Below are 27,177 nucleotides of genomic sequence, written 5' to 3' on the forward strand. Positions count from 1 at the left end.
AGTGGGAATAAAGGCAAGAAACTTTCATAGTGGCATCCCCTGGGGACAAGAGCAGAGTGATCCAGTTCCCTTTGCTGAGACTCTTGTGCTAGCTGGACCACACCTGGGGACACCTGGGAAGAGCAGGGAGCTGCTATAGTGGAAGGTTTCATGTCCATATATCTTTGGTGGCAGTAGTGATACAAGGTGGAAAGTAAGGTGAAACGAAGCAAGGCTTGTTAATATTGCAAGAGTAGTGGCTTCTTTCTCATTAAAACAAGCCATCAGGAGACTTTGAGCAAAGAGATGAGCAGACACACTGGCTGCTTTGTTAAGAACTCAGTGTAGAGTGACAAGAGTGGAAGTTCCCCCACACACACCCCGAGTGAGGGGACTTCCCTGCGTGTTGTCTCCAAGAAACCATGTTGGCTCATCCTAAAGTCATGGCAGGGGAGAGCATAAGAATGCTGGCTGAACTGAAGATGTCACAGGGAGATTTTGCTAACTGGAATGCTGGTTGCAGAGTGTGGGAGATGTGAGAACAAAAGCCAAGGTTTTAGGAGTTGGCAGGAAGATGAAGAAGGTGCCTTATCAATCAAGGAACATGTGCAGGTAAGATACATGAGATGAGAGTAAAGAGGTTCAAGGACACCTGAAGGTTAAAAATAAGGAGGAGCCAGCAAGGAGACAGAGAAGGAATATGCAGAAAGAAGGAGGCAAACCTAGAGTGGGTGAGGTCCTGGAAGCAAAATAAAGAGTGTGTATCAAAGGATCCACCAACTCTAGTAAAAGTGAAAGTCTTTAGAGCATCTTTGAAAGGTGAGGGGGGCAATCACTAGACTGGGCTCAGGGGGGATTAAAGAAATTGGAGCAAAACCATTCTTACAACCAATTTTGTATTCAAGAAAAGAAAAAAATCTGGATTATAGCTAGAGGGGTGAGTGGGATCAACAAGTTTATATTTTGTATTTGAGTTTTGTATTTGATTTGAAATTTGATTTTGTGTTTAAGATGGGTAAGATGTGAACATACATCATGTTTATGTGCTAACAGGAGGGTCTAGTGGGAGGAGCCTGGGGAGATGCAGGGCAGAGAATTGCTGCAAAGGGTTTCTAATGAAGAACTGTTGCACTTGGCTGTGCTGAGAAGAAGCCTCCAGGGTTGCTGTTCTTGGAGCTGGGCTTCGGGTGGGCAGGCGGAGGCAGAATGGAAGCCCTGAGTACGTGCAGTTTCATTTCTTAAGCTGCTGAACTAGGAGGCAAAGTCTTCCGTGTGTGCAGCTAGGATAGTCGGGGAGTTCAGAGGAGAGAGAAAGGGTGTGGAAAATCAGCCAGGAGAGGTTGTGGGTGAGCAGCCTACCAGGCAGCACCAACGCCTCCTACAGACAAATGTCAGTAAAGTTCAAGTATGACCCGTGGCTTGGTTTGTGCATTTCTCTGGGCACTTTGGCGCTACAGGGAGGCAGATGAGAGAGACGGGAAACTCAATGCACTTTTCCGCACTTGCTCAGGGTGAGGGGCCCTCCTCGTCCCTGTCTCCTGGTGTCTATTGGGACAAAAGCCCCCTCCTGATCTGGAGTGGGTGGGTGCTGACCAGCCATCATTGGAAGGCAAGGAAAAGTGAGGAAAATGTCACCCAGGGTGGTGCCCAAACAGCAGCACAGGAGTTTGGGTTGTGACGCAGCACCTCTCTACCTGGCCAGCCACCACCGACTCGTGTAAACATGGGATTTCAGGGCTCTGGGAGGTGCCTGCAGGCAGAGCCCACTGGGGAGCACCAGGTTCTCAGCTGCCGTGGGGGGCGGCTCTGTCACTGGCTCATCCTCTCCTTCTTCTGCTTCCAGGCTTGTGGTCGGCCGGCGCTCAGGATGCCGGCGTAAATGAGCAGTGTGGCGACATCCTCACCAACAAACGGTTCATGCTGGACATGCTGTATGCCCATACCCGAAAGCCCGCGGACGAGGATGAGAAGGAGGAGGGCGAGGCCGGCAGGACCGAGCAGGGCGCAGAGGCAGTGGCCAGCTTGGCCAGCAGAATATCCACGCTGCAGGCTAATTCCCTGGCCCAGGACGAGAGCGTGAGGAGGGTGGACGTCGGCTGCCTGGACAACCGGGGCAGCGTGAAGGCCTTCACAGAGAAATTCAACAGCGGGGACCTGGGCAGAGCCACCCTCACCCCGGAGACTGAGCCAGATGACACGGTCCCAGAGAAAGCCCCGGCCCCGCAGAAGACAGAATCGGACTACATCTGGGACCAGCTCCTGGCCAACCCCAGGGAGCTCAAGATCCAAGACATGGACTTCACTGACCTGGGCGAAGAAGATGACATTGATGTCCTGGACGTGGACCTGGGTCCCAGGGAGGCCTCGGGGCCACCACCCCCGCCCCCACCCATCTTTCTGGGCCTGCCGCCCCCTCCCCCTCCCCCTCTATTGGACGGCGTACCTCCCCCTCCAGCCCCGGGTAATTTATTGGCTCCGCCTCCAGTGTTCAGTGCTCCTCAGGGCTCAGGGTGGCCTCAGGCCCCTAGGGGTCAGCCAGCATTCACCAAGAAAAAGAAGACCATCCGTCTGTTCTGGAATGAAGTGCGGCCTTTCGAGTGGCCGTGCAAGAACAACCGTCGCTGCCGGGAATTCCTGTGGTCGAAACTGGAACCCATTAAAGTGGACACGTCCAGACTGGAGCACCTGTTTGAGTCTAAATCTAAAGAACTGTCCGTCTCCAAGGTACCACTCCCTGCCTCCGTGCAGCTCAGGTTGCAAATTTGCTCCCCAGTGATTTGTTGTGTGTGAATTATCCTTCCGGTTGCTTTTGTTATTTGGTAAAATTCCATTGGTATAAAATAATAGAATATTCTTTGTGCCACAGGCTAAATGAGCAAAGGATTCTTGACAGCTTGACATGGGCACCCGCTTCCCGAAGGCAAAGCTGCTTTCAGGGAACTTATTGATCCATAGGCAGAGGCGAATGGATGCTGGCAGAACCCAATAGCGCATATGCATATTGACTAAAGGGAAGTTGACTTTCTGGATTAGCTGACACCTGGACTTTATTCAGAAAACGTGTCTATTTCCTCTTACCCTCACTGATTATAGCTCATAGTAGTAGCTTGAACCTTAGCGATAGCCACACAATGTGTCCGTGGCAAAGGCAACTAAATAGGTGACATTTCTGTGGCTAATCCTCTGGCTTCATCAGCATCCTACTACTACCTTGATGCTTCCAAACAACCATATATTTAGCATCCAGTAAATGCTATACACACATCTAGATTGCTTATTTTATGAAAATATTTCAGGACCTTGTAGGCATTGCTCTTGTATTTGTAACAAAAATATTACATCCACTCTTATAGATAAAAACCACGAAACCATTGGGAATCTGAGGAAAGATAAAGAAAATGCACGTTATGGGGTCACAGGTCTTATTCTAATGATTCACCCAGTGTTAGAGTCTCCTTTGCATATCTGAAAGAATTGATTTAATAATCAGTCCTTTGCCGGCCACTGCTTGAGTCGCAGCCAGGCCAGCCCAAAGAGTTTGATCCCTCCATCCTATTCAGGCTATGGCGAGGGGGTTGGAACCCAGTTGTGTCCGCTCTGGTGTTGATTTCTGCTCAGTCTCTCTATGGGAGCTATTCCATGTCTAGCTTCAGACAGAACCCCAAATGAGAACAAAAAGTTTCTCGTTTGTAAATCCAAACCACTCCAACCCAATGGGAAAAATAGGCTCATCCAATGCTCTTCTTTGGCTGAAAGTAGACCTCCCTTGTCCTCCCTCGAAAATGATACCTCGGCACCAGATGTTGGGCCCTTGTCCTGACTTTCCCCACATTTTGTGCTAAGCCATTCATGTGGCCCCTTCTGACCTGGCACTTGAGAGGAGACTGAGAGCATTCAGCCCAGGTAGGTTAAAATAGCCATTGATGATTGCTTGCAGTTCCCCGCTTTCTGACTTCACCAGTACCTTCTTCCAAACCCAGTGGCAGTAAGCCACTCTCCTCCTCCTTCCTGTGTAGTTTTATGTGGCTGGCTGTACCCTCTAGGTTTCTGTGGTTCTTATCTTCAGGGGAGAGGCAGGACTAGGGAAGAACAAAAGTAACAGTTGAACGGCACAGGCATTTCTGACTTTATTTTACAAAGGAAAGGGAAGATTATAAATTTCCTTTCAGAGACCCAGAGTGAATGGTACCCATTTGACCTCTCTTTGAGTCCAAGTATGGTCATTGATGAGTCTGGCTTAGACTCATCAAGTCTGACCAATAGCTTAGAGCCACACACTTGTATAGTGTGGATGGAGACCCCTTGGAGTACTTCACTGCCTAGTAAAAGGCCAAAAATTTGACTCGTTGTAACTAGGTGGGAGAATAGAGGGAAATATATTGAAAAAAAATATATTGAAAAAAAAGAGGGAAAAAATAGAGGGAAATATATTGAAAAAAATATATTGAAAAAAAAAAACAGATCCCAGAATGGTCTACAGTGAGCATGAGTGTGTGACTCTGGCGAGGGGAGGGGGGATGTCAAAATGTGAACAGGGCTTAACTTATAAATGTTACAAGAGGTGAGAATGCAAATTAGAATGAAAACACAGAATACATGGGAGAATTGACTTTGTTCTGTGTCGCCAATACAGATATCATCGATTTTATTTCTGCTTCCAATTCTTGACTGTGATTTTCATAAAAGCCAGCTGTAAACAGCCACTTTGAAACTTTGGCTCATGAGAAGTTTTTCATTAAACACAATAGAGCATAGCAAAAATAACAAAGACTTCATGAGCCAGTGCAGAGCAAAGGGAATTGGTTTTAGTTTCCATCAGGAAACTTACACTAGACACCAGTTTTCAGGGCATCATTAAAACCGTCTACGTCAGACCCCAAAGATTTGTGTGCCAGAGCCAGGCTGAAGTCGCCACTTGGTGGGAAGAACAAGACAGAATGTTGGACTTTTTGTTTCCCTACCAAAGAGTTTCTGGAACTGGATCCAGTTTTCTCTCTCAGCAGGAACTATACATAGCTTTTTAGTAAGATGACTTTTATTATGTTTTGTGGATAAAGATACAAATCCTGTGTAAAGTATCTTCAGATGCTGTTTCTACTGTTGGCCTGAAATGTGGTGAACTGTGTAAGAAATCATTGAAGATGTCAGGGCAGAAAGAGTCCCCGAAGCTATAGAAAAGCGTCCTCCATGCATGTGGTATCATCCTGAGGTGCCCTGGAAATGGCTTTCAAGCCTCTGTGCTTAACCCTGGGGATCCATCCTCCTTCTCTCCCGAGCAGCTCCTCTGTCCCAAGTTACAGTCAGGACAGCCCAGCTGTGGGGTGACTAAGAGACCAGCAAGAAGGAGAAGAACTTGGTTTCTCTTTGCCCAATGTCCTCCCTTCGGCTCTTACCCCTGGGAGAGAACTCCAGGAAGGAGTTGGAGAAATGTGTTCACCTTGATTTATTCTGACATTTCCAAATATATCAGAAACAATTTACAGTGATTTTTTTAGAAGAAAAATTGAAATATGAAGATGGATGTGATTTGGGGGTAAGCCCCAGCCTGGGTTATTTTTAAAAACTTCCCCAGGGACTCAACCCAGGCGGTGAGCCATTGATTCAAAGTGAAAAATGAGGCCTTTTGCTCCCAACCAGACCCCTCTGCACAGACTCTCTCCCCCAACTCTATTTTATTCTCCTGAGCACAGAGTAAAATCTTCCTACCGCACATTCTAGTTGAAGACATAAAGGATTCTGTTATTTTGTTAGTCATGGCCTTTTGAAAACCAAAAAAGCCTGCATGGAAATTCTAAACCCAGCTAATGGTGTGATTTTACCTCCTGGTGTTTCCACTGTCATTATTCAATGGGCACCTATCTGGCTCAAAAGTCTCCTGGCTAGCATCACGGATAAACCACAGTTACCCTGGAATTGTATTTCTTTGCCTCTGTTACAGAAAACTGCAAAGATATATAATCAATATAAACGTTCATCCCCCCACCCCCCCAACTCAACAATAAGGCAACCAGTTGCCAAAATTGCTATCCCTAACTAAGTGAAGACACCCCACTTTCATTAGAGCTTGTTATTTAGCTACTGTTGTTTGTGTGTGTTGCCGTAATGCTTCCCTGTGTAGATCATCATCTCCTTGGTCCAGGACTTGGGAAAATTCCACCGCTGTCCCATCTTAATGACAGCTGTATCGTGACATCATTGTCTTTGTCGCTTTCTCGGTCCACAGTTTTGAAGTTATCCCATGGCGTCATTCCTTTGGCAACTAGCAGGGAGCACAGAGGAACAAGTTACCATTTCTAGAACTAGTGTTCACATAGCCAGCGCAAGCAGCAGTGAGAGAGGCCCATGGAGAGGTCGCTCGCCTTTCATGGAAGTGCTCAAACCTTGAGGTATTCTCCGAGACTTGCCGTGCTCCCTTCATAAATCACATCCTCCACCCACGTTCCCATTGCAGTGCCAGCACCCCAGGGGACAACAAGTTCTATGTGCTGAAATCGACTTTTAAAAGGTTATATTCTTTTATTTCTAGCAAAATCCCCCTTGAAATATTCTCGGGGGTGATCCTCTGTGGCAGTAGTTCAGGGAACTTTGGAAAATAAACGCTATGGACCTGTCCAGATGGCACATTTCCACAATCTTTCATCAGCTCCCCTTCTTCCTCCTCCTTCCCTTGTCCTGTCCTGCTCATGGAAGTTTCTGCCCTCACACAAGCCCTTCCCTGACCTCAGCTCTCCTTACCATGGGGTGTTGCAGGCAGAAGGCATGAGGCTGTGGTGGATGGGTTTTCTGTTCCAGTTCCTAGAGCCACGCCCACCTTTGCTTCTGTGTCATTAGCTGCAGCTGAGAGTGTTGCTATGATTTCAGGAATCAGCTGTACTCAGCCACAGAGTTCCATAATTCCTGAATCTGGAAGTTGCATTCCTTAGTCACTCACTGCTAGTACTGGAATGAGCTTGGTGTGTGGGTTGGGCGTGTGCATTATTTTCACCTTCCTGTGTTGTCTGTAGTCATGGAAACTATACTCTATCTCATTCATGACAATGACAGAACTAGTCCTTGTATCTGGAATTGGAAAAGGGAGACTCAGACACTTTCTATTTTCTATCAGTCCTAAGAAATAGTCTTTTCGTGCTTTGCTTCCGATTTTCAAAGCTGCTTCCTATCTTCTTCGTAAAGAACAACCTTCACTCTACCCAACACTCCTGTCCAAAAATCTATTGAACTTTGGAAAATATAAATGAATGACTGGTTGCCAGAAATATCTCTTTAACCAGAGTTTTCTTTGCCAGAGAGAGTCTTGCTATAGACTCCAGGATTGCCCTTCAGAGGAGCTTTGGGTCACTGTGCATGAAGAGAGCATGTTGTTTTTAAGTAATTTGGGGCAGGGCTTTCTTGAGTACTCAAATTTATAAAACATTCATCTGTATGAGATATACTTTCTTGTTTTGATTGATTGATTGTTTTGATTGATTGATCAGAACATTTTTGTTCTTAGATGTTTAAGGATGTTAAGGTTCTCCATTTAGTGGTGGTGACTTAATTTATGGCCATTCTTGCTTCAATCATGGAGGCATTCTTATTTCCTAGCAAAGGAGAAGCTCCTGTTCAATAACAAGAATCCAATCAAATGAACGTTAAGTATCTGATTGGCTTCGAAAACTGATTCATTAATTGCACAGTACTCTTCTTGCAAATGCAAAGGTTTTATAAGCAGAAAGAAGGCAAGATAAGGGAAAGGGGGATTCTTTCAAGCTTAGGTGACCTACCTGTGAGGAATGGGGAAAAGGTCTTGTGGTAAGTTATCTCATCTTTCTTTGGGAATTGGAAAATATAACCTCAATGGTGCTAAAATTCCATACTGACCAGCTAGAACTACATTGCTGGAAGAGGTTGAAACTGTGAAAGTGTAGAGTTGAAACCTCAATTAGGTTAGATATTATAAGTCTTGGCAGTTTTAGCATAAACACTCCCATTTTGAGTTTGTTTTCTTTTTAATGCTCCAGAACCCTGCTTTGATTAGTCCTGGCATCCAGTCTGTTATTTGGCATGTGGGAATCACCATGATATTCTCGTAAAAACACAGAGATCAAGGTGTTCTCTCCCATCCTTTTTTGCTAGCCCTAGCCACTACTGTCGTTCTTGCTGCTGGCCAGGCGTTGCTCACAGTTCATTAGCTCCACTTTCTTATTATCTCCTTAACGAAGTCCCTTTGTCGTTGGTGCCAGAAAAGAAACTGAAGCATAGAGAGGTGCAGTGACCTGCCAAGATAATGTAGCATAAAGGGGTCAGTTTACCCACCTGGATAATTTCAGTTCCCCTTCAGAGAACCTGCATCTGCTCCTAGGAAGTCTGGATTCCATTTGATTCCAGTTGCCTTCATGTCCTGACCACTTCCTCCAGTTCTTCCCTAGAGCATTTTAAAATCTTAACATTTCAAAAAAAAATTAAAAGGAAAGCAATGTCTCCTTCCCTCCTCAATGATCTGAGTGCTTTGTTGTTGCAATTTAAAATTGTATTTGGTCTGAACTCTACATCTATGTGACCATGAGCTCATTGGCCAGCCTCTCTGAAACTGTTCCTCTAGGATGAGAACAGAGAAAGGAATGAAAAGAAACCAGGCATGATCCTCTGTACCTGACCTCCTGATGTCGGAGAGAAGTGGCGGAGGGAGTGGGGGGGGGGGGCATGACTCTGTCCTGCACACAGATGTGTAGACATGTGAGCATGTCTGTTGTTTTAAACCTTTCTCAAGGGATTTCCTGAGACTCCAATATGATATCTTAAGTTAAGCTCTAAGCTTAATAACTCTTATTTACTGTCCCCTTTACTACTGTCTGAACATTTCTCTTTCCTAAGATAGAATGACTGTGAGGGTCAGGGAAGTGGACACAGGCTTAGTCCCTGGCACCAGATGGTCCTCAGAACACCACAAGGAATGACTTTGAAGCACCATGTCAGGAGTAGCCCCTAAACATTGCCCTCCCACCACCATCATCATCAAAAAAAGGAAAAAATCAGAATGATTGTGAGGGAGAGCTATGGTCTTTGCCTTTTCCTCAAGATATTAAATAAAATCAGGGTGTGCTCACACTCCCCTGATAATCATTTCGAATCAAGTTTGTTTCTAAACTAGAGGATTTTAAAATATTTGGGGGATGTTTTATAGATTATTTGGGTGTTTTGTTTTTTGCTTGTTTTCTCTCTGCTTTTTAATTTTTTTTTTTTTTTTTTGCTTTTGGGTCACACACCCGGCATGCTCAGGGGTTGCTCCTGGCTTTGCACTCAGGAATTGCTCTTGATGGGCTCCCATGGTGCCAGGGATCAAGCCCAGGTTGGCCATGTACAAGGCAAACACTCTACCCACTGTACTATGGCTCCAGCCCTCTCAAATATTTATTCTTTTTTTTTTTTTTTTTTTTTTGCTTTTTGGGTCACACCCGGCAATGCACAGGGGTCTTTCCTGGCTCATGCATCAGAATTACCCCTGGCAGTGCTCAGGGGACCATATGGGATGCTGGGATTCGAACCCGGGTTGGCCGCGTGCAAGACAAACGCCCTACCCGCTGTGCTATCTCTCCAGCCCCTCAAATATTTATTCTTGGAGGCAATCCTGTGTTGCTCTATCCCAATGCCTAGCCTGTATCTCCTCTTGGGAAGCGTAGAATTATTCATGTCTCCACCAAGGGTTGGTGTTCCACCCGGGCGCCCTGAGTGGAACTAGAGAGCTGACTTCGCTGTAGGAAATAGTCCTGCCGTTACGACTTCCTGCTTTTGGAGTGCCTCTGTTAGTGGGCCTTTCTCTTGGCTGGTTCTAGAGCACAGACATACCCTATGGAGCCAGATGACATCACAGCCTTTTCTCTGAGCCTTGGCAGTCAGCAGCAAGCCTTACAGGGGTGCCTTCCCGGTGTTTCTCAGGATGGCTGTAACTCTATGGCCGTGCCTATGAGAAGCCTCTTCTCAGAGGGGTTCGTTTCTGCATCTAAAAGCAAAACCATTAGCCTTGTTGGCTAGTGGCGGAGAAAGGAATTGAATTGCCTCGGTGACCTTCCTGCTCTTCTCTCTTCTGGTCTTCATCAAATCCCTTTCCCTGGAGGACCTCGCCACCTTTGAGGCCTCACCCTCGCTCTCACTGCTGTCTCTCACTCACTAGGGCATCTGTCCACACCCCCGCCCTCTCCCTGCAGTCTTCTTGGCCATTCAAAACCAAAAACAAACAAAAGCCCTATCTGACATCTCAGCCCGAAGCCTTTCTCCAGAGACAGTCTTTCTGGAAGGACAACTGTTGGCACGCTGGAGGCTTCCCGGTTGTTAGGGCTTAGTGGGAGGTGCTCTGCCGCATCTGGGTGTCACTGCCTGGTTCTACTCAGGAGTCCAGCTTCACTAGGCTTTCTGGAAGGAAAACCAGACTTTGGCTTCTTCTCTAAATCCCCACTCGTCCTCTAAAAATCGAGCTCCTCTTTTCCTGTGAACACTTATGGACATATTTGGGAATTTTCAGAGCCTGCTCAGAAGGCTCTAGAAGGTTTGGCTAATCTTCCTCCCTTTCTGTAGCTGTGGCAACTCCCTCACCTCAGAGACAGTTGTTCACATTGACACACCCAGCCAACCCCAGTTTCTGTACTGGAGCCAGGGCCCACGTGGAACCTCCTTCCAACTTCCTTTCTTCCCCGATTGTTCTGGCTGAGGAAGACGGTGGAAGTGTGACTGGCAGACACTTCATCACAGTGACACAAATTCCCTAATTTTTATCTCAGGGCTGACCCTTGTGGTGAAGGACATCCTGGCCTCCTCTGGGATCTATTTCTTGTTCATCCTCATGGAAAGGGTTCTTCCTTCTCCGTCCCTCTGTCTCTGCTTAAAGTTTGGTTTCATGGACCATCACCGATAGTTTCTTGAGACTAGTCACCAAAGGTCAAGATCCCCACTGGCCAGCAAGAGGTCTCATGGGACAGGCACGCTGCACCATGCTGCCTCGTCACTCCCACACAAGCCCGTGCACCTCCTCCTCCTCCTTCAGACATAAGAAGGATATGTCTGCTAATCCTGTATCATGACATTAACCACCATACTATTCAGCTCTGTCTTTACTTATTTTATATAGAAATAAGGGATTTTTTAAAATTTGGATTCTGACGCATGAATCCCGGTATCCTTATTGGAATTCTGGGACCACTGTATTAATAGCTTTTCCTGTAATATCATTCTGTCATCCTAGCAATTCCAGTACCAGTGTTCTCATTTTAATTACACCAGCTGTAGACTTAAAATCTTTTTATTCTGTGATGGGATGAAAGTGATACATATTTAGTAGAAACCATACTTTAAATTTCAAGTTAAGGCTTCTGTTTTTCATTTTCAATATAGTACTTAGGGGCCAAAGCAATAGTGATGAGCACAAGGCCTTTGTCTTACACACAGCTGACCTTGGTTTGATCCCCAGCATCCCATATGATTCCCCAAGCACTGCCAGGAGAGATTCCTGAGTACAGAGTTATGAGGAACCCCTGGGTATCATCCTGAGTAACCCCTAAGTATTTTTTGAAGGCTCAAACCACCTTCAAAAACATCCAAGATAGTATTCAATAAATTATATGCTATCCAATACTTTTACAAAATAGGGTTTGTGTTAGATGATTTTACCCAATGGAATGTTCATGTAAGTGCTCTGAGTCTATAGTAGATTTGGCAAGGGTATGATGGTTTGGGTAGGTTAGATGTATTATATGCACTTTTTACTTACGTTATTTGCAACTTACAATGATGTTTATGAGGATATAATCTCGTTGTATGTCAAAGAAGGTTTGTATAGCAGTTTTGTCTTGTTTTGCTTGGTTTGAGACAACACTCAGCTGTGCTCAGGGCTTACTCCTGGCTCTGTGCTCAGGGATCATCCTGGCAGGACTTGGGGTGCCAGTATTAAATCTTGGGTCAGCCTTGTGCAATGCAAGCACCCTACTCACTGTACTCTGGCCAGCAGGTTTATAAAAAGTGTTTATAAGTGCATAACTTTTTAGAATGTCATTGACTTTTATAATGCAATCTTTTGTTTTAACTTTGGAATGCATTTTTTAATTACAAAAATGAGACTAATTGGAATTTTGAATAGATGATATATATGGGGTCAAAGACATCCTTACTAAACTTCTTGTCAAAAGACATCATTCTTTTTATTTATACGCATCTTCTATTACTCCCAGGAAAATGTTGTCATTTTTTTCAGTTATGTCTTATATTGGTATTAGAAGAGATCTGGGGGGTTGGTTCCTTTTTGGGGTGAGAGAATGGGAAGATATGTGCCTGGTCTCTCACAAAACGCAAAGTAGCTTTCTGATTTCCCACATACAAGCATCACCTTCTGTTATCCTCACAATCACCCCTTCTTTCTAGATACCTTAGAAGGGGCATTGCTAGTTCCTTCTTCACAAGGTCCACTCTTGTCTGATTTCTGCCACATTGCTCCATCCCATCTTTGAACAATATCCTATCTTTGTAATTTCAAACAATGGACAATCATTGACTTTCTGATCAAAGCTATGAAATAAGGAACGAGCTTCTGAGAAAGACAGAGTGGGATGGAAGCTGGAAGATAAAAGTGGTGGGCTTCTTTGGAGGCTGGGCCTCGTGGCACTACTCAGGGCAGAGGGGTGAGTGACATGAGAGGTTTTTTGAAAGAGCCTGGATGACACTGTCACAGGACTGTGTGAAGGACATTGTGAAGGTCACATGAAGAGATGCACGGTGATGCAGCCGCCTGACATCTGATAGCCTAGTTCTCCCTCTTGGAGAACCTGGCAAGCTCCAGAGTTTACTGCCTGCACAGGGAAGAGCCTGGCAGGCTCCCCTTGTGTATTCATATGCCAAATACAGTAACAATGATGGGTCTCATTCCCCTGACCCTGAAGAGCCTCTAATGCGGCACCATTGGGAAAAATGAGTAAAGAGAGGCTGCTAAAATCTCAGGGCTAGGATGAATGGAGACGTTACTGGGCCTGCAAGAGCAAATCGATAATCAACAGGATGACAGTGATACAGTGATACGTGAAGAGAATTTATACTCTTCTGGGGCACTGACCTCAGAAGATGATTGAAATGCTCAGGTGACTCTGATCCTTAGACATGGGCACCTGCTCCTGGGCACAGAGAACTTAGAGAGGGTCTTGGTGATGCTGTTCTGGTTATTGTAGAAGAGAAGGGTCAAGTCGGACAGCCCCACCTCACCTACCCTTCCTGGGCAGAGTGACCATAAGGCTTGTGAGTGCCTAGTAGTACCCAGTGGAGAGTGTTTTAATTATGAAGAACAGCATTTAAAATACCTCCTGGATAAAACCCAAAGATTTTATCATCCCTCTTCCAATACAACTTTAATTCTTTCCTTCACAAAGTGTAGGTGTGAGTCTCCATCGACAAGGAGTACTCTCTCTTAGGACAGTCCTTCCATTACCTCTAGACCCTTGGCAGCCAGCTTCTCCTGGACTTAAGAGGGGAATATGTGTCCATGAGAATAGAGTTCCATTGAGAACAGGGACAAGTACATGCCATACTCTGAGCCTCACCCTGGACTGTGCTCCCTCCTGCAGGGCCTGATGGTCCTTCAGCTTCTCAATATTGCAAGCTATAATATTCCTTTTTGTTACCCATCATCAGCATTTCGTAAAACCTATCTTTTTTTGGTTTTTGCTCAGGGATCATTCCTGGCAGTCTCAGAGAACCATATGGGGTGCTGAGGTTTGAACTCAGATCAGTCATGGGTAGGGGCTTGCCTTGCCTATACCTTACCCACTGTGCTATGGTTCTGGTCCCTGTCAAACTGTTACTTTTTCTTTCTTAGAATCTCACACTCACTACAGTATTTAAAGTTAGATGTTAAAGCTAACTTTCAGGGTCTTCTGATAAGCTTGCTTGATTGGATGCATAGAAGACAAACCTGCCCTGCAGAATGGGGAAGCCCCATGCCCCCAAGTCCCCAGAAATCTGCTATTCAGATAACAGCATCCACAGTAATTGCTCCTTCTGGCTGCCAGGCCCCTAAGCAGCTGGGATGCTTTCCGTCTTTTTCTTCGTGAAGAAATTTTAATTTATCCCCAAATGCATACTTAAAGTCTTAAAATAGAATTTTAGCAATGGAGTCTGGAAGGTTCCAGAAGAACTGAGAGGCCACAGCCTGTTTCTCCTTGCCCATTTCTCCAGCCAGTTCAGCTGTTTTCTGCACTCCAAGTTTCCTTCTCCAGAAGGGAGGGCATTGGCAGGCAGTGGCTCCGTAGCGGTCTTACCTGCAGAGTATGATCCGAGCCTTGGGCTGGCTCATGAGATTCCCTGGAAGTGATTCTCCCAACCCTCAAGCTTCATTCCTGGCAGTTCTCAGCAGCGTAGACAAAGCATCCATGTAGCTCCTTCTCTTTCCCCACCAGCTCCAGCTAATTGTTCTCCAAGAGGTGTCTGGGTATCCTCATAAAGGCCTATGGATGTTCCACTCAAGTATCTGTTTTTCCAGTCCCTGCTCAGTGAGCCAGTGACCCTGCAGCTGAGCCCCCTCACACTGTCTTTCCTTATGGACAGTCTACTGCATCCAATTGATCATTATCTGAACTTGTCCCATGAACGCAAACAATCATCTTCCTCCCCAGCTCTGTTTGTCTCTAGGGAACACCCAGGGAGGCTGCTCATCTACATCTACTTCTCACCCCCTTCACTACCACCTCTAACTTTCTAAGACCTACAGGAGAAAGCTGGGGCCTTGTGATCACAACTCGGGGGCATGTGTTGGCCCAACAGCTTTTACAGTTGCAGCCTGTTGGGTGCTGCCCCCAGGGGCACCCAGGCCAACATCCATAGGCCTTTATGAGGATACCCAGACACCTCTTGGCCCCTGTCCTTTCATTGGTCCTCTTGCCTCTTCATTCCTCATCCTTCATACATGCCTTTCATTTTCCCATCTTCAGCTGGGCCCTGTGTACCCACCTGTGGGCAGATGTCTCGATGGGGCAGGTGCTTCTGTGGACAGGGCCGAGGATACATGTGTGAGAGGGGGTCTCAATGGGGCTGGCTGATGTGCCAGCTGGAGTGTATGCTGGGTCTGTTATCGCCTCAGTGTGCGGGTACTGACTGTCTCCATCCAGGCCACATGCCACTTGCATAAGAGCCAAGAAGGTGCCTCTGACATCTCATAGTCAGTCCACAGGAGGGAGTGCTGAGCGGCTTTGGTGGAATTTCCATTGCTTCTCTGGGGGGGAAAAAAAAAGTTTTCTTAAGATCACATTTTTCCCAATTGAAGGAAAATCAATTTTATTTGGTAATGTGTCTGACTCGTGAAGTTCCACTGCTGACCCAGGCTTGGCGGCTTCTCAGGGCTAGTCCCTGATCTGTTTCTTCTGTGTGCCGAGCTGAGCAGTAGCCAGTCCTTCCCCGAGTTGAATCAAGGCCATTTGTTTTCCTCTCTAAATAAGTAGTGAGTTTGCTTTCAGTCATGAAATACAGAAAGAACCAAAGATGATGCATTGATCTTGGACTCTTTATTTTTATCACCAAGAAAACTGCTGCAGATGGAAAAAGGCAAGAGATCATTGTGTTGGACTCCAAGAGGAGCAATGCTATTAACATCGGTCTGACAGTCCTGCCTCCTCCGAGGACCATCAAGATCGCCATCTTGAACTTTGATGAATATGCCTTAAACAAAGAAGGAATTGAGGTAAGAGATGCTCTATCAATTATTATTTATGTTTTCCAGTATTTCACATATGTGAAACATTAGTGTGTCCAATATGACTTTCTCCACGGGGTGGCTTGCCATTTTACTGCCTCAGCCAGACTCTGAATAATATTAATAATTCACACCTTTTAAAAAAATTTCCACGGAGAGGGAAGACTTGTCTGGCTTATGAAACTCAAATATCTCCACTCTCTGTCTTGTTTGCTGATTTCCTTCTGAGCACACTTCACCCATCTCTCAGAAGAATATGTTGCCCTCGAGGGGCTGCTGACACAGTTGCTTCTCATGACATTTCACGCCAAATATATTGATCAAAGCATTCCAAAAGTAGGGCTTTCCATGTGTGCTCACATCTACTGAATCAACTGTCTCTCTCTTGGTGCTCACTGAGATACCTGGAGAGGTATTTCATTTGATCGGCTGGCGAACCCACACCCATTGACTCTTTAGCACTTGATGATGACTAAGTGAGAGAGAGATCAGATGAGTTGGCTATGACTTATGCAGCTATAGAGTCTCCCTGGTTCACCTGTTCATCCAGAGTTTCGCAATCTCACCCTGATTCTCTTCTCTTTTCACCATTGGCTGGTGCCAGCTGTTAGCAAGTCTTAGTCTCATGTTTTGATCATGGAGAGCAGCAGACTTGAGCTAATATCTCAGCCTGCAGATTTCTACAGCTGAGCAGTATAGCCCACTGGGACACCATGGGGATCTGAGCACACAGGTTTGTGGCACTGGTTGGCATCCACTCTCTTCTATTGGAAAGGAATGCCATTGTCTTTAAAATGAACTATGTGTGGGTTCATTCACACACAGCCTCACTGATAGACTTGAGGCTGGGGGAGCAGAGAAGACTGAATGCAGAGAAGGAAAGCACCCTCTTGAACAAAGAAGAGATTTGGGCCACTGTAAATGACTTTGTGGACCTGAGTATGGCAGGAGGGGTGGGATGCATTTGTGTGGCACCTGAACCCACCTGAGCAGGTCTGCCTTTGTGCTTTAGAAATGAGAGCCCTCCACAGGGAAAATTCTTTTCTGATGTATCTGTAGTCAACGGAATAGTGTCCACCCCGCAACCCCTGCCTACACTGAACCTCAGACAATGACTTTATTTGGAGAAAGGTTCTTGACAAATATCAGCCAGTTCAGAATTGGTCATACTGGGATGGGCCTCCTCCAATGCTGCTGTTCTTAGGAAGAGAGGGAAGTGTGACTAAAAAGAGGACTTCACATGAAGTCAGAAAAGGCCCAGGAAGACACATAGAACTGAATGTTCTGTGCCCGTGAGATGAGATTGGACAAATGTACTTGCAATCCATGTGCCAAAAACTAAAGAAGCTTCAAAAAGGCAAGGAAAGAGCATCCACTGGAGCCTCAGAGCACATGGACCCATGGACTTTGGCTTTTTTTGGTCACACCCGACAATGCTCAGGAGTTCCTCCTGACTCTGCACTCAGGAATGACTCCTGGCGGTGCTCCAGAGACCATATGGGATGCTGGGGATTGAACCCAGGTTGGCTGCATGCAAGGCAAATGGACCCTCTCCATTGTGCTATCGCTCCAGCCCCACCCATGGATTTCTTGAGGGCAGACTGAATCTCTCAGACAGGGAGAGAATCGATTTAAGTGGTTTGTTTATAGCGTTTGGCTAGGATGGTGCCAGGAAACCAATATAGGCTTAAAGAACTCTTGCCTGAGAAGCACACACAGCCTGGTCCAAGAACCTTTATTTTCATGCTGGAGAGCCAGTTAAGCCCCAAGCCCTGGAGTTGGGTCCGGAGGCAGAGCCAACCAGCATCTCCAGGTAGGCAGCCAGAGAGTGAGGAAGCATGGCTGCCCATGGCAGGGGGGTCTAACACGGCCACAGGCAGATGCAAAAAGATACATGGAGATAGCTAGTGGGAAGCAGGAAGAACATCAGACCTCAATGTAAGGCTCCCTCATTATGGGCTCCCCAGAGGAGCAAGGGAAATGGGCATTGGCTTGCCACTGAGTTGGTTGAGGGGTACTTGCTAGCTGGATCAGCTGAGTGTCCTAATTTAAGACAACACAATAGTCCCCACGTATATTTGGGCCATCCTATATACTTAACCGTGTCCTCTAAAATGGCCAAAACTCCACATTCTTCCGAAGAAAGGTTTCCAATGCACAAGGGCCAATCTGATTGAAGGGGGAGTGGGGGTATCCCAGAATCTCGATTTCAGAAATAGTTTCCCTCCTTTCATGAGAACTTAAAAATCCACTCAAAGTGATTGATTCTATTGGACTCTGGATTTGTTCTTTCCCAAAACGCGCATCTCCCTGGGTGGGCAGTGGTTCAGAGACAAAGTTACTGTGATTTCAGCATGAATCAAATTACTTTTTCCTCCCTTTCGGGACTGGTTTCCAGCTGATTCCCCTTTGATCCAGGAAGGAATGATGATGGGTTTAGGCAGAGCCTTGCAGCCCTCAACCTGACTTTCTCAGGTTTCTTTCTCTGGGCCAGGCTCCAGGTAGGTGCTTTACCCAGACGTTCATCCAAACTTATGGGGTACCTACCATGATGTTTCCCCATCTGGAAGCTGATGAAGAGTGAATTCAAGCTTCAATCTATACCCCAACTCACAAGCCAGAAAGAGTTCAAGTGAAATATGAGCTCTAAAACCCAAGTCTATAGCACATACCATGTGTACAGGCCACTCTGTTCCAGAGGGTACCTGGGGTTTCTGTGGGGTGTGTAAGGGGAGTGGGCAGTTGTATGCATGCACACTGTCCACAGTGCTGCCCAAGTCCCCCCAGGAGTTGCTGATAGGTGCGGTGATTTGAAGGCAGAGGGACACTGCCATAGCCAGCAGTGCCACCCTCTTACTGAAACTATATGATCCTGAGTGTCACCAGTGCCCAATCGATTCTCAACCAGGAATCTACCAACTTTCTGGACTGGTTTCTTCTTTGAGGTTAGAGGTTTTCTGTGCACCCTAAGAGATTAGCAGCACCCCTTATTTCTACCCACAAGATGTCTCCATCAACCCAATAGTAACAGCTGAACATAGTCTCCAGAATTTCCAGCACAACATCGCACCTGTCCCCCTTAGCTCCATCTGAAACTAGTCCTCGTGGAAGCATGGACTCCAGGGACTGTCAGGCACTTCCTGCCGTGCCTGTTTTCTGGGTTACGAGGAACACAGGTGGCCTCATCTGCATGTTCATCTCTGAGCCAGAGCTTCTTCCCTAGGCTTGTTGCTGGAGTTAATGCAGGACTGAGCAGAGATGGAAGCTGTGGACTTCCAGATCTTTGCTAACACGATTTCCTGCTTCTGTCCAAAGGGCTTTGTGCCAAATTGTCTGCTTCTGGGACATGGGCACTCTAGCACAGCGCCCAGGCTTCCTAGGACCATTTGAAGATGAAGACATATTAAATGACATCCTGCAGTTTGGCTGAGCAACCCACTGATGGAGTTTTCTATGAAAATCTGAGGGAGTAGTTAACACATGTCCTTGAGGAAGTAGTTTGCCATAAGAGTATTAGACTCAAACATTCTTGAGTTTTCTTGGCTAATTTTTATAGTCTGTGTCTACTTAGAGGGTAACAGCACAATCAAATGGCACTAAATGTATAAGTCAGGGGTAGTGGGTGTATCCAGTGGTGCTCAGGAATTACTCCTGACACTGCCCAGGGAACCATATGTGGTGCAGGGGATTGAACTGGGAATGGCTGTTTGCAAAGCAAGAGCTTTAGCCTCTATACTATCCCTCTGCCCCACCTATTTTAGTTTGTTTTTGTGGGGGCCTCACTCAGCTGGGCACAGAGGCTACTCACAGATCCATGCTCGGGGTCATTCTTTAGTGGTTTTGAGGGAATCAGAGTCAGCTCTGGAAATGGAACCTAGGCAGCACCAGATGGCATTCAACTTTCTGATTTGGTTTCCTGGCTATCCACTCTCTAGCAACAGAGGCTGAAGAGGGCCCCGTTAGCCACACATATAGAACTACAGCACCTTTCCCAGCACCCCAGGTAGTGCAGCGCTGGCTGCAATTGACTGGCCCCTGCTCAGAAACCCAGGTGAGGAGTCACAGTCCCCTCGCAGCTCCAGGGAACCAAAGCATCCAGGACTGGTTGTCAGGCCCTTGGGTAGCTTTGCACCTCAAGCCATGAGCCTTGGAGCTGGAGCTAGAGGTCAGGAGTGTCCCCTCCATGATAGCTTTCGATCAGATCTAGCTTCCCCTGAGTACTTCATCTGATAAAACAGACCCACCTTTATGTGTCTTACAGATGGGGAAAGGGAGGAAACCCTGGGCCCTTGGTGGAGGGATGCTGACACTGGTGCTGGGTTTGGCGAGGAAACATTGAATGCCCAAACCCTGTTATTAAAATCTTTGTAAATCATGGTGTCTAAACTTCAAAAATATGTTAAAAACGAGGTATACTATCAAGACAGCTGGAGAGCCTAAGGGATAGTACAGGAATAAAGCACTTGCCTTGCTCACAGTCAACCCTAGTTCTATCCCTGTGCACTTCCAGGAGTGATTCCCTGAGCACAGAGCCAGGAGTAAGACCTCAGCACAACTGGGAGTAACCTCCTTCCCGCCTAAAAAAGACACCTTTAGAAGTTTAAAATATTTCTGTATCAGTACCTGCCATAGAGGCAGTCTGGGGGGTCGGGGTGGAGGGTAATGGGAGGGAAATGGGACACTGGTGCTGGGAACTGTATACTGGTGGAAGGATGGGTGTTAGAATACTGTATGACTGAAATCAATCATTCAACAGCTTTGTAAGAGTCTATCTCACAGTGATTTAATAAAAAAATTTTTTTAAATGTTTATTTCTCCATGGAAATAATGAAACTAATGTAGGGCCAGAGAGATAATACAGTGAGATAATACAGATAACAAAGCACTTGCCTTGCATGTGGCAGATATGGATTCCATCGCTGTCAACCTTTTATGGTCCCCTGATCCTCACCAGGAGTGATCCCTGAGCACAGAGCCAGGAGTAAGCCCTGAGTATAGGCAGGTGTGGTTCAAAAGGCCTATAAAAAACTGTGGTGTAATGAGAACATACAAATTACATGTAAATTCATCTTAGCTCCAAAGGCTCCAATTTTCTGCCATTGTCACTGAGATCCTTGTTCGAGACTGTAACCAGAGTTCTGTTCACAGCTCACAAAGCAAAATAAAATTTACTCATTGTAGTCATTTGGAGGGAATGGGATAACTACATTCAAAGATAGTGGGCTACTAGAGAACGGGATCTTTGTATTTTTCTCCAGTACAACTTTTGTAGATAAAAGCAATGAGACTTAGAGCAGTGCTACAGGAGAACTGGAGAAAGTCAGAGGGGACGCAGACTTCTTATTTTCTTTGCAGTGTTCTTGCTTGGTACTTTTCTTATGAAATCAGGTGATAATTGGGAAACAATCAATGACTTTACTGATATGACAAAAGAGAAAATTAAAGATATCTCCTCGGGTTTATTCTCTTATCAGCTGCTCATGAAATTAAAGAACCACCACCTCATAGCTGCTGGCTTTGACCTGTCATTTAGCTGTCTTAAAGCTATTTTTATTGTCAGTGATACGTAAATAAATAAATAAACTGGCAGATGGCAGCCTCATAAATCTTCAACAGTGAACAAATGGTTTAAATTAGAGAAGGGAAAAACAAAAGTAAGAGTGTTTGATTATTTTCCCAAAGGGTATGGGGAGGAAGCAACAGAAATCATCACAGGAAAATGCCGCTTCTGAAGAAGTGGGGAACGTGTTGACAATTTGGGGTTGGGGAATTCTTGTACATGCTTAGAGCAATTAAGCATTAAGAAAATAAAATTTTTCATTACATTTTTATTTCGAAGATGAGTGGAGTTCGAATGCTGGATGTTGTTCCAGAAGTGGCATCTGCTTGGATGGTTCTGACTGTTTGCTAATATCATCTGTGGGTCGGGTGGGATCAACACCCACGGCTGTGGGTGCATTTCACAGAGTATCTCCACAATCAGCTAGTGCCCCCACATAGCTTCAGGAATGGGACCAGGCCCAAGCGTGTGTTGGAAGAGGAGAGGTCAAGGGCTCCCCCCTGCCACCTCAGTCAGACTCCAGCACGGAACATGGGTCTGCAGTACCCGCTGGCAGCACTGACTTTAGACAACCTTCCGAGCAGCCCTCCCTGCTAGCATTCATTCAGCCCAGGACTGCTCCTGCATCCCCATGTATCCTGAGACACAACCTACAGGCTCCTGTGAGCATCTGATCGTGCCATCAAATATTCAGGCTTTCATTATATATTTTTTATTTTTGTGTATTAAAGTATAGTAAAATTGACTCTGGGGATATGTGGTTCTGTAAGTTTTAAAATATGTATGTTTGTGTGGAGACAACTGTAATTAATATCAAAAATAATTTCATCTCCCTCCCAAATTCTCTGGCTTTCTCTTTGATCTTCAACCATCTTTAGATCCCAGAAACCCCTAATCAATTCCCATCACTCTTTTGTCTCTTTGAGAATGCCATATAAATGGAATCACACCATAGGTGGCCTTTTGAGCTTGGTTTCTTTCAGCATGAGTTGTCCAGGTCACTGTAACTGTCACGGTCATCCCGTTGCCCATTGATTTGCTCGAGCAAGCACCAGTAATAGATATAGAGATGGAGTTTGCATTTTCCTATTGCTGACTGCCATTGCATTGCAGGCCTGGGTTGTCATTTGTCTCTTTACCTGTTGAAAGGTGTTTTGTAAGCCCATATTTTTGGTAATTATGAATAAAGCTGCTACTAGTGTTCATGTATAAGGTTTTGGGCAAACAAAAAAAATTTACCTCTCTAGTATATGCTTATAAATGGAACTTCTGGGTCAGACAGTAGCTTGGTTTTTGCCTATGACCTGTATTCTCATAACAGTGTTAGCTGAAAGTTTTAACTTGGATTAACTTTGATTTACTCAGCTGACCACATTTTACCACATAATCATTGCAGATCTTGTGCCATTTTTTTTTTGCCAGAAAGATGTTTTTAAAATTGTGTGCCAGAAGCACTTACAAAAAACAGGGTGTGACAATTATGAATGAATATAGTATTTCTTAATTCTAATTCTTTATAGTGTTCTTTTAGGTATCATGTGTAAGAATTCATTATGCATTCTAGGTCACAAAGATACTTTTGTTTCCTTCCAAACACTATGTGTTTCCTTTTGATTTTAGATCTGAGTCCCTTTTGTGTTAATTTATATAGAAGGAACATTTTAAAGTAGCATTTGTTGCAGGTGGGACTCCTGTTGTTCTAATGCAATTTGCAGGGAAAGACTGACTTTTCTGCATTGAACTGCATTTGTAACTTTGTCAGAACCAATGTGTTGTTCTTGTGTAAAGTTGTTGAACTGACTTTGTCCCACTGCTCCATAAGTCTATCCCGTTGCTCAGGATAGCTACCCTGTTTTATTACTACAATTTTCTTTTTATAGAGACTCCCTCTCTGTGTTAAGTGGGGGGTCTTCATGTGATTCTTGGCCAACTGGGTCAGCTGTGGATTGTGAGAAGCACTGACTATGTCCTGTGTTGGTAAGGACCATCTAGGCCACCCCACTGATAATTAGGGGTCACTTCTGTGGTGTATTGGGGCCTCCTGAGCTACAGACAGCAATGTTGGGGGACCATGTGTTGCTGAGAATAGAACTGGGGTCTAACCCCTAACCCCTGTACTACTCTACAACATCAGTATAGTTTTATAATAAAATTTAAAGTCAGGTGATGTAACGCCTTCAAGATTATTGTTTTCAAAATAATTTTGGTTGTTTTGGTTCATCTACCTTGCCAAATAGTTGGCTATAACCCACAAAGTTTGTGTTAGTGTTCTGCTTAGATTTGGGTTAAACTCGCAGATCAATTTTGGAGAAGTTAAGAGTCTGGTCCTGTTGGGCCTTTTAATTAAAAAAACACAGTACAGCACCCCATTTATGTAGATCTTTGCTTCCATAAGCATTTCTATTTTGCAGTGTTCAGTTTCCTTAGATTTATAATAATTATTTTATCATAAAATATTTAAAGTTTAGTTTGTAGGTGCTCATTATCAATATTGAGATATAAAATGGACTTTTGTATAAATGACTTTGTATCATGCAACACTGGTAAACTTTTATGTAGAACTTTTAGATACCTTGTATTTTTCTAAGCATATAGTCACAACACCTGAAATTGGGATCATTTTTTTCTTTCTGAAGTGTAGTTTTGAAATGTTATACACCTGGCTAGGATTTCTGTGCAAGACTTAATAAGAATGGATAAACTAAAAATCCTGCCTTGTTCTCAGTCTAAGAGGTTAAAACATTCAATCTGTCACATTCATTGGGGTGTAAGCTATAGATTCTATACAGATGCAGTTTATCAGATGGAGTAAATTCCTTCTCTTGCTGTCTTGCTGAGTTCTTTTGTCATGAAGGGATATTTAATTGTACTCATTTTTATATTAATTGAAATGATCAGGCTTTCTGGTTCAGACTGTAGATAAATGCACTGGCTAATTTTGATATTAAACCCAAACTGGTTAGTTTTTAAAATATATTGCTCTATTTTTTATATGTTCTAATCTCGATATACTGAAAATATCTTGTTAAGGATTTTTGCATCTTTGTCTAGTTTTTGTATTGGGCAATTCTGTTCTCCTGATTGAGATTAATTAATCAATAAATCTTCATTAATTAAGGTTCATTCCCTCGCCTGTTGGGCTGCAGCCACAGTTCTGACCTGCCTTCTGTGCTCTGTTTCCAGTGTCTACTCAGCTTTCAAAGTGGGCACCAGCAACTCACTAGTTCAGATCTCCAAGTCTTTGATGTTTTCTTGAAGGTCAACTTCATGCATGAATCCAGGGATGAATCCAGGAATTCTTAAGCAACTTTATGCACTTGCTTTGCCAGGCACTCATTTTCCATGACCTTTCCAGGACTTTCCAATTCCCTTCATCTCTGATCCTCCAGCTGTCAGCTAGGGCTTCGGTTGCCTCACCGTGCCAAGCATTTTCGGTGATTAGACCTTTGTGTGGGCCTGACTGAGTGAAGACTGAAAGGAAAGGCAGTCGGGGCTTGCAGGACCCTATTGTGATGGCAGCATCAGCCACAGGAGAGGCCGGCTACCACTGCTCTCATGAGAGAAGTCCCCTGGACCCCTCTCGGGACTGGGGAACTCCCTTGGCGCACACTGTCTACACCCACCTGACACTCTCTTCCACATTTCAGACAGCCTGGGACCCAGTGGAAGTGTGGTCAACATACTGCTCGTCCCATCGACTTTCCAGTTCTAATCTTCCCTTCCCTATCAATGTTTGCTTCAGAGCATTTTCAGAAGACAGCACCACTCTTGCTGTGCAGGGTTTATGGTCGCACTCTGGGGATGAGCACAAAGGAGTGTGCCTCCCGGGAGGGTCACCCAGCCCTGGAACTCCACCCCTCTCGTTACTCATTTGCTTGCTTTTATAAAGCCACATCCAAACTAATGAATTTACACAAGTTGTCAAAAAGTATGGCACTAAGTATGTTTCTTTGATTTGCTAATAGAGGAGAAATGGGAGAGAAATAATGACTCCTGGCCTTTAATAATGTATGTTAGGTGTCCATGATTGCAATATTTTACCTTCATTTTAAAAGGAATTATTAAGGAATTTCTATAAGATTTATAGCTTGAAGGATCAGAATTCTTCTGGTAGTTTTTTTTTTGTCACTCCTGTCTCCCAGAGGCAAATAAAAGTCCGAAAGATATGCTTTTCCCATTTGTGGTAAGGTACTGGTCTTTTTTTTCCATTGAGGCCATAGAGAGCTATAGCCGTGGGCTACAAGGGTGATGCCAGATGGTACCCAGAGTGCATGGAGTGCCAGGGATCAGACTCCGGGACTTGCACACTCAAGACATGTGTCCACCATGTGCACTATCTCCCTGATTCCAGTATTGCTCTTTATAAGCACCAACATAGTCTTTTTTACCTCAGTCTTAATTGAATTTAGTATTATTTAATACTAAATATATGTAAAATAAATATAAAGCACCAACATAGTCTTTTTTCCCTCAGTCTTAATTGAATTTAGTATTATTTAATGTGATATATTTAAATATAGTTAAACATTTAAAACCAATTACTTGCAAGTAAATGTTCCAAGTACAGAAATCAATCTAAGTTCTTTGAAAAATGAGTCATTTCCATAAGCTGTGAAATTAATTCATGAGAAGCACTGATTCTATATGTTTGACATTTTATTCTAATTCCTAAGAAACAGAGTGTTCTTCTCCTTGACTCGTTCATTTTTCTCTTACTCCCATCCTCATTTACTGCTTAGAGTGTTCATCATGTCTAAGTTCCTGAAAATGTTGGGTAACTTGTTTGTAATAGGAGACTAGCACAGTGGGTAGGGCATTCGCCTTGCATGAAGCCGACCTAGGTTCAATTTCTCCGCCCCCTCAGAGAGCCCGGCAAGCTATCGAGAGTATCTCGCCCGCATGGCAAAGCCTGGCAAGCTACCCATGGCATATTCAATATGCCAAAAACAGTAATAACAAGTCTCACGATGGAGATGTTACTGGTGCCTGCTCAAGCAAATAGATGAGTAACGGGTTGACAATGACAGTGACAATAGGAAATTAAAGGAGCAAGAATTTTATAATTAGTGAATGAAAATTACATGCTACCTAGCAAATTCTTCTTTCACATGTCTTTGGTTATTAATGAGGAAACATCCATATCTATAATAACAATTTTGACAACAATTTATCTTTCCTACCTGGTTGAAAAATTGCAGTATGAATTTGAAAACATTGAATGGAGTGTGGTAGGCTCTGTCAGTAAAAGAGAAAATTATTATATTTCTTTCCAGAAAATTCTAACCATGATTCCCACTGAAGAAGAGAAGCAGAAAATCCAGGAAGCCCAGCTTGCAAATCCTGAAGTCCCCCTAGGCAGTGCAGAGCAATTCCTCCTCACTCTCTCCTCTATCAGCGAACTCTCTGCCCGGCTCCACCTGTGGGCATTCAAAATGGACTATGAGACTACAGAAAAGGTAAGGCTCGCCTCGACTCTCAGGAGGGAGTCCATCCCACCACCTCATTGTTGAGAAAGCCAGATTTTTATTGGCAGGGGCAGGAAGTATCATTTCTGGGGTAGGATTAGAAGTAAAGTCGTCTGATGGATTTGTGTTTATCCTGGTGGTTTTCAATTCACAGCCCATGGACCCAGTAGTAGGCCACTGGTGTGAAAAAAGTGAAAATCACTGGTCTATACTGTCACCATCAGGTTATTCTAATGTTTAAAACTACTTTTTTCTGATTCTTTATGCTTATTGTGGTATAATGTGGAAAATAAAAACACTGTGGACAGAGTTGCTTGTAATCATCCATATAGCATTAATCACCTAAAGTGACATTGTAGCAGTTAGCGGGGACCCAGTGGTCCCTTTGAGAAAGTATTTTATGGACAATTGAAGATGAAATAGATTGCAAGAGGATGTAAGGAGACTAGGAGGAAAATGTGCTTAAGAGTGCTAAG

General features: G+C 44.6%; 1 protein-coding gene across 12 annotated transcripts in view; it reads left to right on the forward strand.

The window, feature by feature from the left end:
- FHOD3 (formin homology 2 domain containing 3) overlaps positions 1-27,177 on the forward strand; it is a 450,025-nt gene that overhangs the window by 387,473 nt on the left and 35,375 nt on the right. For all 12 annotated transcript variants that reach the window (XM_055127826.1, XM_055127828.1, XM_055127830.1 and 9 more), the window contains 3 exons: positions 1,823-2,703; positions 15,506-15,664; positions 26,510-26,692. In XM_055127826.1, coding sequence (XP_054983801.1) covers positions 1,823-2,703; positions 15,506-15,664; positions 26,510-26,692 — 1,223 coding nt within the window. The remainder of the gene's footprint in view (positions 1-1,822; positions 2,704-15,505; positions 15,665-26,509; positions 26,693-27,177) is intronic.

Source organism: Sorex araneus, chromosome 2 (genome assembly GCF_027595985.1).
Source record: "Sorex araneus isolate mSorAra2 chromosome 2, mSorAra2.pri, whole genome shotgun sequence".
NCBI classification, from domain to species: domain Eukaryota; kingdom Metazoa; phylum Chordata; class Mammalia; order Eulipotyphla; family Soricidae; genus Sorex; species Sorex araneus.